General features: G+C 28.2%; 1 protein-coding gene across 1 annotated transcript in view; it reads left to right on the forward strand.

The window, feature by feature from the left end:
- LOC107455531 (aspartate aminotransferase, cytoplasmic) overlaps positions 1-11586 on the forward strand; it is a 41519-nt gene extending 29933 nt beyond the window's left edge. Inside the window, exons 6-9 of the mRNA XM_021145482.3 lie at positions 511-661; positions 2630-2795; positions 5346-5488; positions 11086-11586. Coding sequence (XP_021001141.1) covers positions 511-661; positions 2630-2795; positions 5346-5488; positions 11086-11270 — 645 coding nt within the window. The 3' untranslated portion in view covers positions 11271-11586. The remainder of the gene's footprint in view (positions 1-510; positions 662-2629; positions 2796-5345; positions 5489-11085) is intronic.
- The last annotated feature ends 5319 nt before the right edge of the window (positions 11587-16905 follow it).

The raw sequence follows: 16905 nt of genomic DNA on the forward strand, positions 1-16905 counted from the left end.
ATTTCCTTGTGTGTTCGGTTTCGTCCTTGCCAGTTCAAGGAATTCGCTCCAATACACACTTAATGTTGCATTGAAATTGTCAAACATGAAACATTCTCTATTTCGATAATGTAATCGATGTCAAATCACTCTCTAAAGAATATCTGAAAGCATTTAACTACGATTTATGCTAGTAAAACAACAGTTTAACTATTCCTTCATATTAAAGGACTTCGGTAAACTTAAGCGAATAAAAGTCGTCTTTTTATATGATATATTAAATGTCACTGTCATAGTTGTTATTAAATGTCATTGTCAAGGATAAATAATTAGATATCAGATAGACCATTAATGATATATATGTGTATATAATGAAGCAAAACTGAATTTCTTGTTGCCTTCGTATTTCAGGTAATTGAATGTTAGAGCAAAACAACAAAACCAACAGTCACTATCGATTTTGATGTTTCTATTATTATTCTGATATATATATATTTCTCTTCAACCTGTACATGAAATTTTATTTTGCAGGAAAGACACTTATTTCCATTCTTCGATTGTGCTTATCAAGGTATTGCTTCAGGTGATTTGGAAAAAGATGCCTGGCCTGTCAGATACTTTGCCTCTCGAGGATTTGAACTTCTCTGTGCTCAATCCTTTTCAAAGAATATGGGACTGTACAGTAAGTATAAGTCATTAATACCTCAATTTCAGTCATCTAACTAATAGTTTATAGTCACAACTTCAAACTTTTGCGCTTTTTGGGGAAATGTCTTTTATTTTATTTTTTTTAAATGTCAACAAAATTCTTTCCATTACCACCCCGCATGTATAATTCAAATATAAAGAAGACCTATTAATTATCCAATAATGATCCTGAAATTCAAAAAAAATTTGCTCGTTTAAATCAATTTAAATAATATTTCACTTTGACTGAGGGAAAAGCAAAAAGTGTAAAACTATGCTTATAGCTTATAACATGATCAACTGCGTCGAGATTTAAGTGCTTATTATTCGCATTAAATATCTAGCTGTTTAAATAATCCAGTTACAAATAATTAATCTTAACACAAACAATTCCCTCAAATTTCTACTAAAATAATAATAAAGTTATCAGAGCCGAGGTGGCTCTCCTAATGAGGTGACCCTGGTTCGATCCCAGAGATAGCTGGCTGATTCGAGTTCCGCTCCCGGCTCTTACTAACCTCAGTGCTGACAAGAAATATCCTCAGCGATAGACGGATCATTAGTTAGAGTCCCCTTGCCGTCAAACTGACCGTTGAAGGTTCTAGTGGTCTTCTTCTCCATACAACGCAAATGCGGATTAGTTCCATCAAAAAGTCCTCCACGAAGACAGATTTCTCCCAATTCTTGATCCAGGAGTTCCCTTGTCTCCCGGATTGGGTTCAAAATTACAAGGCTCTGGAGTTGAACTTTAGTAGTCATAAGCCCAAAAAATTGGGTCGGCTGTTCAACGACGGTTATAAAATATATAATAAAATAAAATTATCAAAGATCATTAAAATAGCCTTATTAAATCCCTACTCACTAAAGGTGCTTCGATATCAATTTATAATTAGAATATTTCATGAAATTTTCTTTTTCTTCTATGAGCACTACAGTCGATTGCCAACTATGACAGACTACTTTGCTATGAAATTGCTTTTATAAGCTTAAAAAAAAACATGTTTATTAGCTAAAATTAATTATTTTTAAATCTATATAAAGCGCAAAAAAAACTGAGCACCTGAATTACTTTTGATTTATAGATCGGATTCTAACAACTGAATCTTAATGACTCGATGATGTAACCTTAAATATGCTAATTAGCTAATGCAGACGATGTTTAATGTTATGAAATCGGACAGAAAAACATACCTGCTCTGAATAGATAGACTTTTTTTTACAATGGAGGGGAGTTCGAAAGGGATAGCCTAGTTGGTGGAGCGTTAGACTCGTGTTCGTGAGAATGGAAGTTTGAATCCAGTTGGCCGAAGAATCCCCATGTATGAAATGGTGATGGGTGCACGTTAAATCTGTCGGGGTCACAAAGTTCTCCAAGTTCCCAGAAAAAATCAATACCCCAATGGATGGAGGTAGCCCCAATCTGGAAAATATGGTTCAAATAGTTTTGACAGAAGAACAGTCGGTTGTTTGGACCCCCTTATTGTTACTTTAGCTCCTTGCGTATTTCCCCATCTCAAAAAAGTGTTCTTTTTAAATTCTTATTGCTCCACTACTAATCGAATGATATTCCCTTCAAATTTTGGATATTTTTTCATTTAAAGCTACATGGATTAAAAAAATGTGTACTCTAAAGTTAATATAGCTAAAATCCATTTTCTTTAGCTCTTAATTAAAATAAACGAGAGATTGCGGCTAACTCTTTATTTTCAAGGTCGAAAGAAAGTTACGCTTATTCCGTGAAAATACGTTTTTGTATCTGATTTCATTACTTAAAGTGAAGCCTACACAAATTAATTTACATATTTAGCGTATTTAATTTTAGGTCTGATCTATGAAGATTGAGTCCTACTACGTGAAAATATGACGATTAGATCAAGAGTTATTTAAGATGTTCGCTTTTATTTTTATGTACTGTATACAGTTATTTACTTTTTATTTACATATATTTGTATTGATATTCCAGGCGAAAGAGTGGGAAATCTGACATTGGTATTTAAGGATCCAAAAGTGATACCAAATGTTCGTTCACACATAACAATGATGATTCGAGGGAATTATTGCAACCCTCCAAGACACGGAGCTGGAATTGCAACCAGAATACTTAATGATCCCAAACTCATTGACGACTGGTAAGAAAATTACACTCTACAGCAAGAAAAATGATTATAGATGAAATAATGTGTTACTTGTTTATTTTTAGCTTAAAATAACGAATGTGTTATTATTTTTTGTATACCACGCACCATAACTCAAAAAGTACGACAGTGCGTATTTTAAAAGCGCACAACAACTAATAGACAAAAAAAAATATGGCGCTCTCAATGAACTTGGTGCCCATTTTCACAATCTTGGCGACTTTAGAGAAAAAATTTTGGCGACAAACACATTTTTTACCTTCCCGAAATTTCGAGACTAGATACGCTAGAACGGAGAATTCACTAGAACCTAGCAACTTCTGTCCGACAAAATGGTATTGTTTGTTTACGGTAAGAACTCCCTCCACCACAAAGTGTGAGGCAGTCTGCTGCTATGGAAACAGGAATTTCAGGGAGGGTAGCTTCTCTTCACTCTAGGGCTAACACGATAGACCAGAAAAAAAAGATTCCATTTCTCTCGCCGAGCCAAATCCTGTCCTAAACAATGACCCCACACCACTACTTGAAATAGTTATACCTCGATTGCCAGGGGGAGTTCTTACTTTAGACAAACTCTGCAAGATGTACCATTTTGTTTTTGATCTATGAAACAAGCACCCTTTATATATACAGGATCATATAGTTTTATATGAAGGACAAAAACGCTCAAATTTGTTTTACAATGAATTAAGATAGTTCAAGCTAAAATAAAAAAAAATGCTATGTAATATTAAAAAAAATATCTATCAAAAATTGTGTTAGAAACGAATTTATAAGTTTCTTGGAAATTGATGTTAATGGATATTTCAATATATTTGAAAAGAATGTTGAATGCGTAGAAATATCCGTTATCTGTTTCCAAAATATTTTTCTCGGTGAAATCTAAATTACTTAAAACACTTGGCAGAGTAAATTAATATTTCATATTTTTGAAGTTTACCCCAAATATTTTTAAACCCAGAAATTTGAATTTCTTTTAAAACTCCACTTAGCATTTCATAATACAGAAGTTTAGGATAATTACATAATAATTTGATAAAGCCTAAGAGATTGGATTTCAATTTATCCAATGCTATAGCTTTTTCTTGCTTTACTTTTGACTCGCTTTATTTAAGGACTTTGCAAAATGAATTAATGTTTTCAAGCCAGATATTTGAACATTTCTTTCAAAATATCCCTCAACATTTCGTATCACTATGTACCTCAAATATGTTATAACTTGATTCTTCTAAACGATTTTATCAGATATTACCTTATTTCTCTCTTAGCTAGAATTTCTGAATCTAAACTAAACCTATTTGATAGATAACTTCAAAAACGTATAGATTTGGGTTATGAATGAATTTATAGCGATACCAATTATCACACTTGGTCAAAAAACAAGCCACGTTTAGCTACTTTTTTTACCAACTAATTAAGGCATACTTATGTTGCATAAATAATTGATTAAGTTTTAAAAAACAAAGTTATAACTTTAATTTTAGTCCGTTAGCAATATTTTCTACTAGAAATGACTTCTGAGCGAGGAATATTTTGTCATAAATTTAGCATATGGTAACATTAATGACTTGATTAAAAGTACATCTATCACAGTTTTTAAATGCTAAACTATGATTATTTACTTCTATAGCGTATAATGGATTCTTTGGAAAGTCAAGATTAATTTTAGAAGCAGGAAAAAGGAATACAACTTTGTCATTCTTAGATTCGTCTAATCAACGGGACAAAAATTTTGTTTTGTTTCTTTTCGGGAAATTGTAACTTTTAATCACTCATTACTCGAATGTCGTAACTCTCTAAACTTCGTTTAGATATAGGAACTCTATCTTTATTTATTGACGAGTAGTACGCATAAAACAATATACCAATTTTTTCCACAGCTTGACATTCCTGAACTAAGTATATAATTTTATTGAATGCTTCATTTGCAGGAAAAATGAAATTAAAACCATTGCCACTTGAATTCAGAAAATGAGATGGAAAACCCGTAGGTCGTAACATTCAAAAACTTTATTTAGATAATGGAACTCTATCTTTAATTATGGACGCATAGTTCAGTTAAAGCAATGATCCAATTTTATTATGCTTGGCATTCATGAACTAAATATGTAATTTTATTGAATGCTTCATTTGCAGAAAAAATTAAATTAAAACCATTGCCACTTGAATTCAGAAAATGAGATGGGAAACCCGTAGGACGTGACATTCTAAACTTTATTTAGATAAAGGAACTCTATCGTTAATTATGGACGCATAGTTCAGTTAAAGCAATGATCCAATTTTATTATGCTTGACATTCATGAACTAAATATGTAATTTTATTGAATGCTTCATTTGCAGGAAAAATGAAATTAAAACCATTGCCACTTGAATTCAGAAAATGAGATGGGAAACCCGTAGGCCGTAACATTTTAAACTTTATTTAGATAAAGGAACTCTATCTTTAATTATGGACGCATAGTTTAGTTAAAGCAATGATCCAATTTTATTATGCTTGGCATTCATGAACTAAATATGTTATTTTATTGAATGCTTCATTTACAGGAAAAATCAAATTAAAACCATTGCCATCCGAATCAAGCGAATGAGATGGGCTTTAAGAACAAAACTTCAAGAGTTGGGAACTCCTGGTAATTGGGATCATATCACTCGCCAAATTGGAATGTTCTGTTACTCTGGACTTACAGGCATGAGAAAATATTTTTTTATTTGCTTTCTTCTTTTTTTCTCTTTTTTTTCTTTTTGTTTTACTTTTTATACAGCGACTATATAAACCACTCATTGATGACATCCATTTCTAAAAATAGTCTAATGTTTTAAGTATTTTTTATAAATCAAATTTAAACGAATTTTTACAATCAAAAATAAATGAATTAACAGAATCTACACAGTAAAAATTCCTAGATCTTAACACTAAAAATGGAGTAATTACTTTGCACCAAAGTGGTGTAATGCAACACTAGAGATAACTCTTTGTTTTTAATGTTTTGCAACACTAAGAATTAAAGATAAAACCAAGGAAGCTCTAGGAATGCTCTTTTAACACTACTTAACGTAAAGTATTCAGTAAATCTAAGATTTACTATTACATTTATATATAATACAAACAATATAATATATAATACAAATTAATATATAATGCAAATTAATATATAATACAAATTAATATATAATGCAAATTAATATGCAATACAAATTAATATATAATACAAACAAAAGTTAGTAAAGTTATTGTTACTATAAAATATATAGTAAGAATAATTTGGAATGCATATGTACACTGATTCTTAAAATAAAATTAGTTCGTTATTCAAACATACACACAGGAAGGAAAGAATATTACAATGAATTCGAACTATGCTTATGAAAACAAAGGCGGATAGAAAATCGATATTATAAAAATATTCAATATAATTGACAAATATTTAAAAATTAATGTATAATTATCCTTATTGCACGACTAAAAACATGCGTACGTTTTGAAAGCGCGAACGTTTTCTTCTGTAGATGCATAGTGCCAAAGAAGACGAGAACAAAACCACGCCATCTCATCTTGTAATCGTCCTAAGTATGCGAAATTGGAGTTTTCAAAAGTGGTAATGATTCACAAATAGTATGAATGCCCAGAACCGCGATTTGCGATTTCTTCATTATCGGTATTTACACAATGACTACTCCACATTTGACTTGAATAAAGTGTAATTGAACGTTTCATTTGTGGTGTTAACTTAAAATAAAGTGTTCCTTAACACAAATTTTTAGATTGTTTAATTTCTAATTCGAAGAAATATTACACCACAGTTTTCACGCAAAGTATAAAATAAGTTTATAAGTATATAATCGTCAGTTAAATAAACAAACTACATACTGTAAAGCCGAAATGGCTTTGTTTTGTTCCGAGGGTCGAGCAAAAAATGCCATTGCTCAATCGGATGTTGATTTTACCAGCAAACGGTTTCTTTGTCATCGACATTTTACAAACGTATATTTATTAAGTGTGCGTATATTTATTAAGACTAATATTTATCAAATGTTTCAACATATTAAATTATAAAATTATATTTATTAAGTGTTAAATATGTGCTTTCAAAAATTTGTGGTCACACTGCGAGAAAACCACTGGACTAATTACAACTGAATGCAGTAATTATAATTTTGATTATTAAAAAAAAATTTAAAAATTATCGAATGAAAATTTTTCTTATTTAGTTATAAATAGAAATTAACTATAAATTATTTTAAATACAGCACCTGGCCAAATTATTAGACTCACTATAAGGCTCTAAGTAAAAGCATAATTATCAGGTGATGTTATTCAGCTTTATTGTTTTTACGCCGATCTAACCCGTTTGCACTTGTTTACGTTCGTATATCAATTGGTTAACACTTTACTACAATACGCTAAAAATAAATGTAAATAAGAAGTATATAAAAAAATCTCCCGAATAAAAATCCATTATATGTATTTTTAAATACAAAAGTATTGCCTATAAACGCGTGGCAAACGTGCAATTATTAAAGCACTACAGTGCGTCTAATAATTTGGTCTATTTATTATAATATACTAATATAATACCAGATATAACAAATATTCTGTATTTATATAATGTATCCAGTCGTCGAATTTATATTATAAATCGTCTAATTTAACCAATGGATACACGAACGTAAACAAGTGCAGACGGGTAGCGTAAAAACAATAAAACTGTTTAGTATCACCTGGTAATTAATATTTTACATAGAATCTCATAGCGGGTCTAATAATTTGGTCTATTTATTATAATATACTAATGTAATACCAGATATAACAAATATTCTGTATTTATATAATGTATCCAGTCGTCGAATTTATATTATAAATCGTCTAATTTAACCAATGGATACACGAACGTAAACAAGTGCAGACGGGTAGCGTAAAAACAATAAAACTGTTTAGTATCACCTGGTAATTAATATTTTACATAGAATCTCATAGCGGGTCTAATAATTTGGTCTATTTATTATAATATACTAATGTAATACCAGATATAACAAATATTCTGTATTTATATAATGTATCCAGTCGTCGAATTTATATTATAAATCGTCTAATTTAACCAATGGATACACGAACGTAAACAAGTGCAGACGGGTAGCGTAAAAACAATAAAACTGTTTAGTATCACCTGGTAATTAATATTTTACATAGAATCTCATAGCGGGTCTAATAATTTGGTCTATTTATTATAATATACTAATGTAATACCAGATATAACAAATATTCTGTATTTATATAATGTATCCAGTCGTCGAATTTATATTATAAATCGTCTAATTTAACCAATGGATACACGAACGTAAACAAGTGCAGACGGGTAGCGTAAAAACAATAAAACTGTTTAGTATCACCTGGTAATTAATATTTTACATAGAATCTCATAGCGGGTCTAATAATTTGGTCTATTTATTATAATATACTAATGTAATACCAGATATAACAAATATTCTGTATTTATATAATGTATCCAGTCGTCGAATTTATATTATAAATCGTCTAATTTAACCAATGGATACACGAACGTAAACAAGTGCAGACGGGTAGCGTAAAAACAATAAAACTGTTTAGTATCACCTGGTAATTAATATTTTACATAGAATCTCATAGCGGGTCTAATAATTTGGTCTATTTATTATAATATACTAATGTAATACCAGATATAACAAATATTCTGTATTTATATAATGTATCCAGTCGTCGAATTTATATTATAAATCGTCTAATTTAACCAATGGATACACGAACGTAAACAAGTGCAGACGGGTAGCGTAAAAACAATAAAACTGTTTAGTATCACCTGGTAATTAATATTTTACATAGAATCTCATAGCGGGTCTAATAATTTGGTCTATTTATTATAATATACTAATGTAATACCAGATATAACAAATATTCTGTATTTATATAATGTATCCAGTCGTCGAATTTATATTATAAATCGTCTAATTTAACCAATGGATACACGAACGTAAACAAGTGCAGACGGGTAGCGTAAAAACAATAAAACTGTTTAGTATCACCTGGTAATTAATATTTTACATAGAATCTCATAGCGGGTCTAATAATTTGGTCTATTTATTATAATATACTAATGTAATACCAGATATAACAAATATTCTGTATTTATATAATGTATCCAGTCGTCGAATTTATATTATAAATCGTCTAATTTAACCAATGGATACACGAACGTAAACAAGTGCAGACGGGTAGCGTAAAAACAATAAAACTGTTTAGTATCACCTGGTAATTAATATTTTACATAGAATCTCATAGCGGGTCTAATAATTTGGTCTATTTATTATAATATACTAATGTAATACCAGATATAACAAATATTCTGTATTTATATAATGTATCCAGTCGTCGAATTTATATTATAAATCGTCTAATTTAACCAATGGATACACGAACGTAAACAAGTGCAGACGGGTAGCGTAAAAACAATAAAACTGTTTAGTATCACCTGGTAATTAATATTTTACATAGAATCTCATAGCGGGTCTAATAATTTGGTCTATTTATTATAATATACTAATGTAATACCAGATATAACAAATATTCTGTATTTATATAATGTATCCAGTCGTCGAATTTATATTATAAATCGTCTAATTTAACCAATGGATACACGAACGTAAACAAGTGCAGACGGGTAGCGTAAAAACAATAAAACTGTTTAGTATCACCTGGTAATTAATATTTTACATAGAATCTCATAGCGGGTCTAATAATTTGGTCTATTTATTATAATATACTAATGTAATACCTGATATAACAAATATTCTATATTTATATAATGTATCCAGTCGTCGAATTTATATTATAAATCGTCTAATTTAACCAATGGATACACAAACGTAAACAAGTGCAGACAGGTCGCGTAAAAACAATAAAACTGTTTAGTATCACCTGGTGATCAATATTTTACATAGAATCTCATAGCGCGTCTAATAATTTGACCAGGAACTGTAAGTCAAGTTAATTTTAGAAATAAAACTTTTTTTCCCCTAAAACTTGTTTTTCATATATAAAAAAAAAATTATAGAAACAAATTTTAAATTCATTTAACTGATGAAATTAGATTCATGTGAACAAATAACGCAACAGCACCAGAAAGAAACAAAATAGACAAAAATTAGGCTCTTTGAGGGGTAAATACCATAGTAAATTCCACATGAATTTTCATTTCTTCTGGAATAGACCATTAATGAATCTTTAAGACAATAAAATAATTTTAAAAAATAATACATATAAAAAACCAACTCATGTCAAATAGGAAAATAAGCGAAGAAACGTATGAAAAGACGTAAGAGTAGCAAAACAATACGGGAAAACTTGCATGCATTAACAGGTTGCTGATTTTACATATAACATAAGATTACAACATAACTTAGCTACCTTATTTCTTTTAGCTTTTATTGTTTATCACGTTGGTTACACTCTCAAGAAAATATATTTAACTTAATTTCATTACATAAAGTTAAATCGATATAATATTGGCATATAATATAACCACCACATAACCCTTTAGTATAATCATATTACATCATAATAAAACCTTGAACTATGGTGTCGTATTCTATGATAATATGGTTCTATGATAATTAGATTGATAATATTATAATATTCTATGATAATATGGTTCTATGACTATGGTTCTATGATAATAAGGTTCTGTGATAATATGGTTCAACTTTGCCCATATTAATATCGTGGTAAATTTGAAAATTATTAGGTGTTAAAGTGTTCATCCTAAATGTTTAAGAACTGGTCAAAGAAAGACCATAATTTGAATAATTAATGAAAGAAAAATGAAGGAAAACAAAAATATACTGTTAATTGCGTTCAGCGAAGGAAACCAGAAATTTATTCTCATAAATTACAAAATTAGTTGCAAATCTCATTAAAATTTATCATTTCAAAATTAGCGCTAATTGAAGCAACAGTTTGGTGCAATCTGACCACAAATTTAATAAACTCCAGTGAAAATACTTCAACTGAACTGAAAATACTAAACTAAAACTGAAAAGCAGGTATACAACAGAAAACATGGTTTTATAGTTATTTGGCAGTGGTGCTATCTGTTGAAGAATTTCGTAGCTATTTTGGATTCTAGTGGGATTTAATTATATAGTTCCCATAGCAGATTTCAGTAGACATTACATTTTTATCATCTTTCATTTTCTTTCTTTTTTTTAAACTAATAGAACTGATAATTAAATAATACAAATTTGGTTATTGCAGAAAAACAGGTAAAGTTCCTTATCCAGCAGTATCACATCTATTTGCCAACAGCTGGCCGAATCAACATTTGTGGTCTTAATGACAAAAATGTTGAATATGTTGCAAGAGCCATTAATGAAGCTGTCCTTACGTATCCTTCTGAAGAGAATGATAACCAGAACAGACGTCGTATTTTCAGCCCTTGAAGGATAAATTCTTCACTAAACTAGTGTTAGTGACTGAGAGCAGTGTAGACGAAGTTAGCTTCTTCGGAGTTGTTAATCTAGAAGTAGTTATTGTTGAGTTTGTTATTTTATTTTTTATGTTTTTATTGTTTATATTCTCGGAACTGTGATCCAGCAACGATGCTGTCTGTGTTGGCGAAATAAATCGACGTCAATTTCAGAAAATGTCAACCATGTATTTACCATATTTACGATCAATCAAAAATATCTCAGATTATGTAATCCATTTTTTTAGAATATTGTTTTAGTTTATTATTTTAATAAAATACTATTATAAATGTATTATTTCTGTTGTTATTGCATTAAATTCTCATATTTTTAATTGCACTTAATTGGATATTAACATGCAGTTGATTTTAGAAAAGAAATATTAATTCGTTTTGAAGACACTGAAAAATAATTTTTGAAATTATGATTTTGCATACGATTTTGCTTTTAACTTAATTTATATATGATTTACTATCTGATTTGCTATCTGATATATGATTATCATCTTCTAGATAAAGCATACGAATTTGTTCACTGAAAAGATAATACAGTTATCAGCATAAAGAATAATTTCATCATAGATTTGTTTCTACAAAAACATATGAATTCATTTTGGAGACACTAAAATAATATTTTTTGATTTTGGATATGATTTTGTTATTAAAGATCCACTCGATGGATTTTAAAAAATCATAAAGCGTGTTTCATTCTTACATGTAAACCGCTTCTCGTACCAATTTTTTTTGAAAAAATATGCATAAAATCAACATATTTTTTTATTTCATTAATAAATACAAGGTACTAAAACAAAACATAATACACAAATTCTAAGTTGAAATTTTTATTTTTTTACGTGTAAAAAATATTTAATTTACCATCAGTTTACTATCCCAAATTATCTCGGGCAAATGAAAAAATTTTAATATTTGTCTTAGTATATGCTCACATCTTCATAATCTGAAAAACCATCTGCTATTTAAAAATAGCCGAAAAAATTTAATTTTAACTTATTTAATAATAGTCGAAAAAATTTAATTTGCAAGGTATGCTAATTTTTCTCATTACTATTTTAAAGAACGTAATTTTATAAGTCGAAATACAAAATTTGAATGAAATCGGTCGAATAGTTCTTGCGAAATCGAATTTTAAATATATAATTTTCTTAAAATTTGATAATTGAGAAACTATCCCTCAATTAATACTTGTCTTTTCAATAACATAGTGATTTGCATTCCTTAATTTATGGCGCGTTAAAAATAATAAATCAAAAATATGAAGAAAAGATTGTTTATTACAGATTAATACTTGTTTAAAGTGCATGTTTTCAGATCAATAGTGAACTCAGCCCCTAAAATCAATTGAATGAAATTTTTTTAAATCACTATGAATTTCAACTAACGTAAATTAACTAAATTGGTTGTCTTAAAACTGTTATCAATGGACTTAAACCACTTTACCTCTTCACTCAGAGTAACATCGTCACAAAAGCTTTTGTGAATAACGTTAATTCGAAAAGCTTTTGCCGGAAAATTAGAAACAAAATGACTTAATATTCACGTTATATTTTAACATACACACGCTTATGATACGAATTTATTTCAAATAAAAAAAATTGCGGGGAATACCATAATCGTCAAAATCTATAAATAATGTTATAAATACTTATTGCATATCTTATCCATTTGAAAAATCTGCAATAAAGATATGAATGATGTTAAAATAAAGAGTTATGGATGAAACAATAGTTAAAATTAAAAAATATGATATAAATACTTTTTGCATATCTTATCCAATCTTAACATTTAGCGCGTTTATTCACTAAAATGAGTTTAATCAGATTAAATTACTTTTATTTTTGAAGAACTTATTGATAAAATTATCAGAAAACTATTCATTGTTTTTTTAGAATGGAAAATGCTAAAATTTGTCAAATGCACTTAACCATTAAGTGCTATTGTGTTTCTAAAAAACGAGACCAATATCACAAAAGTTCGAAATACACTTCATGTAGAAAAATACTCCACTATCTCAAACTTTACTTGTAGAAAAAATTAGCTAAGCGATTTATTTATTTTCATCATTAACGTATGCGTTAAAATTTCATCATAATTATAATTTTCCCGGTTGTTTTATGCTACTAGCTGATTTTAAATGAATAAAAATTTCTAGAAAATTTTTTGTTTCTTCCTTGCTTACATTACTCAGCATATATTGCCCAACATTTAATACAATAATTTTATCACTTAACAAATTATATTTTAAGATAATTTTTCTGCTTGCCTCGCCTTCAGAAAACGATTGTCTATATAAAAATATAAGTGTATTTATGCTCGTTAGTCAAAGCTTTTAATTGCAATAAGAAATCATAAGAAATTCGATTCATTAAATCATAAGAAATTCAATTCAAGTAGCCTTTTAGAAAGTTTTATGGAACATAAATATCTTATTATTTGATTCTAGTGGATTTCGTTTAGTGACCAAAGAGTGAAAAAATACACGATTAGAATATTTTACAACTAAAAATTAAATTTTATCATATTTTTACGCAATATTTAAAAGTAACCAACAAAAGCTAATTAAGTTTATTTAAATGATTTGTCGTATTTTAATGCTTTATTGTATTTGTGAGTTTACCTACTTCTGAGCTACTCATTTTTTAGTAAAAATTGCATTTTCTGTCATTATTTACATAGAAGGTTTATACTCAATTTACGATTATCACTGATTAGCCATTATCGTATACCAACTTTCAAACAATTAATTGTGTTTAATGTAGGGAAAACAAAAAATAACATTAAGAAGCATTACCTACAATCAGTAGTAAGAAGTATTAATCTTAGAAAGGGGGGAAAATACTTGTACATTTAGTATTAAAATGTAAATGAAAGTAAAATACATCTGTCTTAAGGTCCATTTTTTTTCTCCGAATTCGTTCACGATGTAATTATGAATTATTAAGGTACACTGTTAAAAATTTCTGTGTAAAAATGGTTAAATGGAAATTTATTTAACTGTTATTTCACCATATTTAACCAAACTAGGTAAATAACCATTAAAAAAAATGATATTCGAACTGTTAAATGCGAGAGAAAACGTTTGTTGATTTTTTTAACCTGATACGGAACAAAAAAAAAAACAGAATAATAATAATAAACAGAATTCTGGAAAAATGCTTCTAAAAATGATGATTTTTCGGGAGTTTTTTCTCACGAAGTAAAATCAAATTTAAACAGCTTTGGAATAAATTTTACTCCAGAAGATTAAAAATATAGTAACAATCCTAAATAAATCCTGTAGAATAATTTCAATCTAAAAGGTGGTGTTTTGATATGCGTTATTTTAATTAAAAATATGGAGTTAATAAAAATATATCTGAAGAAAAAATTCTATAAAGGGTGGATTTTTAAAATTATTTTCTAATTTTTTATTTATTTCCTTTATTATTTTTTTTTTACTTTTGTGGCATAAAATAAGTCAAATTTAGACACTTTCAGATTAAAATATCATTTCAAAAGAATAGGTTGTTAATAGAGTAACAATCCTTAATATAACCTGCAGAATAACTTTGTTTTATAAAAATTTTTGGAAGAACGCGTTTTTTTTGTCAAAAATAATACTTTAACGTTAAGAAAAAAAAATTTGGAAAAATTATTCTATAAAAGGAAACTTTTTTCCTAATTTTCAATTTTTTCTTACCTTTTTCGTCTTTTGTGGAATAAAATGAGTCAAATTAAGACATATTTAAGTTTAAAAATAATTTCAGAAGAATAGGTTGTTAATAGAGTAGCAATACTAAATATAACCTGCAGAATAACTTTGTTTTATAAAATTTTTTGGAAGGTGCTATTTTTGTCAAAAATAATGCTTTAACGTTAAGAAAAGAAAATTTGAAAAAATGATTCTGTTAAGGGAAACTTTTTCCTAATTTTCAATTTTTTCTTACCTTTTTCGCCGAATAAAATTAGTTAAATTAAGACATATTTAAGTTTAAAAATAATTTCAGAAGAATAGGTTGTTAATAAGGTTACAATCCTAAATATATAAATACACCCTTATAGATTTACTGTATTGTAAAACTTGTTTTGGAATGCTTTATTTTAGTCAAAAAATAATGCTATAAAGTAGAGAAAAAGATTTTTTAGAAAACAATTCGATAAAAGACAACTTTTTGGAATCTCCTTTTTGGAATAAACTAAGCAAAATTAAATTAAGAAGCTTTTAAGGAAAAAAAAAATTATTTGAGAAGAATAGGTTGTAAATATATTAATAATCTTAAATACATTCTGCAGAATAAGCGGCAATGAGCTAGGGAAAGATTTTTAGTAGACAATCTGAGAGAATTTAAATTTCAAGAATTTTCAAAGCATTCCAACGATGCCTTAGGTTTCACTTTTAATGATTAAATTCTGATAGATATCAGACTATTTGAAAGTGCTGCAATGTCGAAAAGAAATAGAAAGATAAAATGAGACTTAAAATTCTTTATCACTTCATAACCTGTATAAATTCAGCGAGACAACAAATCACGTGTTTTATGGGAAAGGGCATCACTGATTATTGAAAGTTTGCGAAACATCAATTTATATTATTTCTTATTACAAAAGAAGAACCTTCAATATTCTAAGACATGATATAAAAATAGAAGGATTTTAATTTTTAATGTATCATTTTATATTACTTAGAAGCATTTACTGGATCAGTTTTATTTAAATTTAACTTGCATCTATTTTCCTTAAACATAATATGCATTCAATTAATTTATATTTAATATTCATTATTTAATACGCATCTTAAATTCTTAAAAAATAATTGTTAAATTGTCGAAACGAAATAAAAAAAAAGGCCCCTATTTACTAAATGAAAGTGAACGCTTCTGCTCTGGTAAAAATGGTTAATTAAAAATCATCAAGGCCGAAATAATTATTAATTAGGTTGACTATTTGGCTTGAAAGTAAAAGCTAATTATGATTGACTGAAATGCTTTTTGTGTATTATTTAATTAAAATTCACTTATGAATCAAGATATGAAGCGTTTCATTCTGCTCCACTGCAATGCAATTAATTGCTTCAGCAAAATTTTAAAAAATACGTGTTAAGAATAATTTTTAGTGAGCACCCAGTATTTTGTAGATTTAATTCGATTTTTGAATATCAACTTAACTATCAAAACTTAATGGACATTCCATGATACAACTAATTCAATTTCATAATGAAAATTAACCAATTACTATAAGTTTATTTGTGCCAAAAAAATATTTTTAAAAAAAGGAGGAAATGAAAATTTTAAAATCTGTAAAAGTGTATATATATATATACACTGGTTATCATAAATTAAGGAAAAATCACAAAAATAGCGATAGCTCTTTCAAAAGTAAGCCAAACCGTGCAAAATTTGCATATGTTGTCCACTAAGAGTAGCTGAGTAAAATTGCAATATGCAAATTAGTGGCGCTGCACTCGGCTTACGTCATCTGCCTGGAGCATAAAAGTCCAAGTTTGAGAGAAAGCACACAAATTTTACTGTGATTGCGACATTGAAAATCTGAGATAGCCAATTCGTAATAATGACCTCTAGGCATCATTTGCCTGAAGAACTACGATGGAGAGC

Source organism: Parasteatoda tepidariorum, chromosome X2, assembly GCF_043381705.1.
Source record: "Parasteatoda tepidariorum isolate YZ-2023 chromosome X2, CAS_Ptep_4.0, whole genome shotgun sequence".
In the NCBI taxonomy this organism is placed as follows: Eukaryota; Metazoa; Arthropoda; class Arachnida; order Araneae; family Theridiidae; genus Parasteatoda; species Parasteatoda tepidariorum.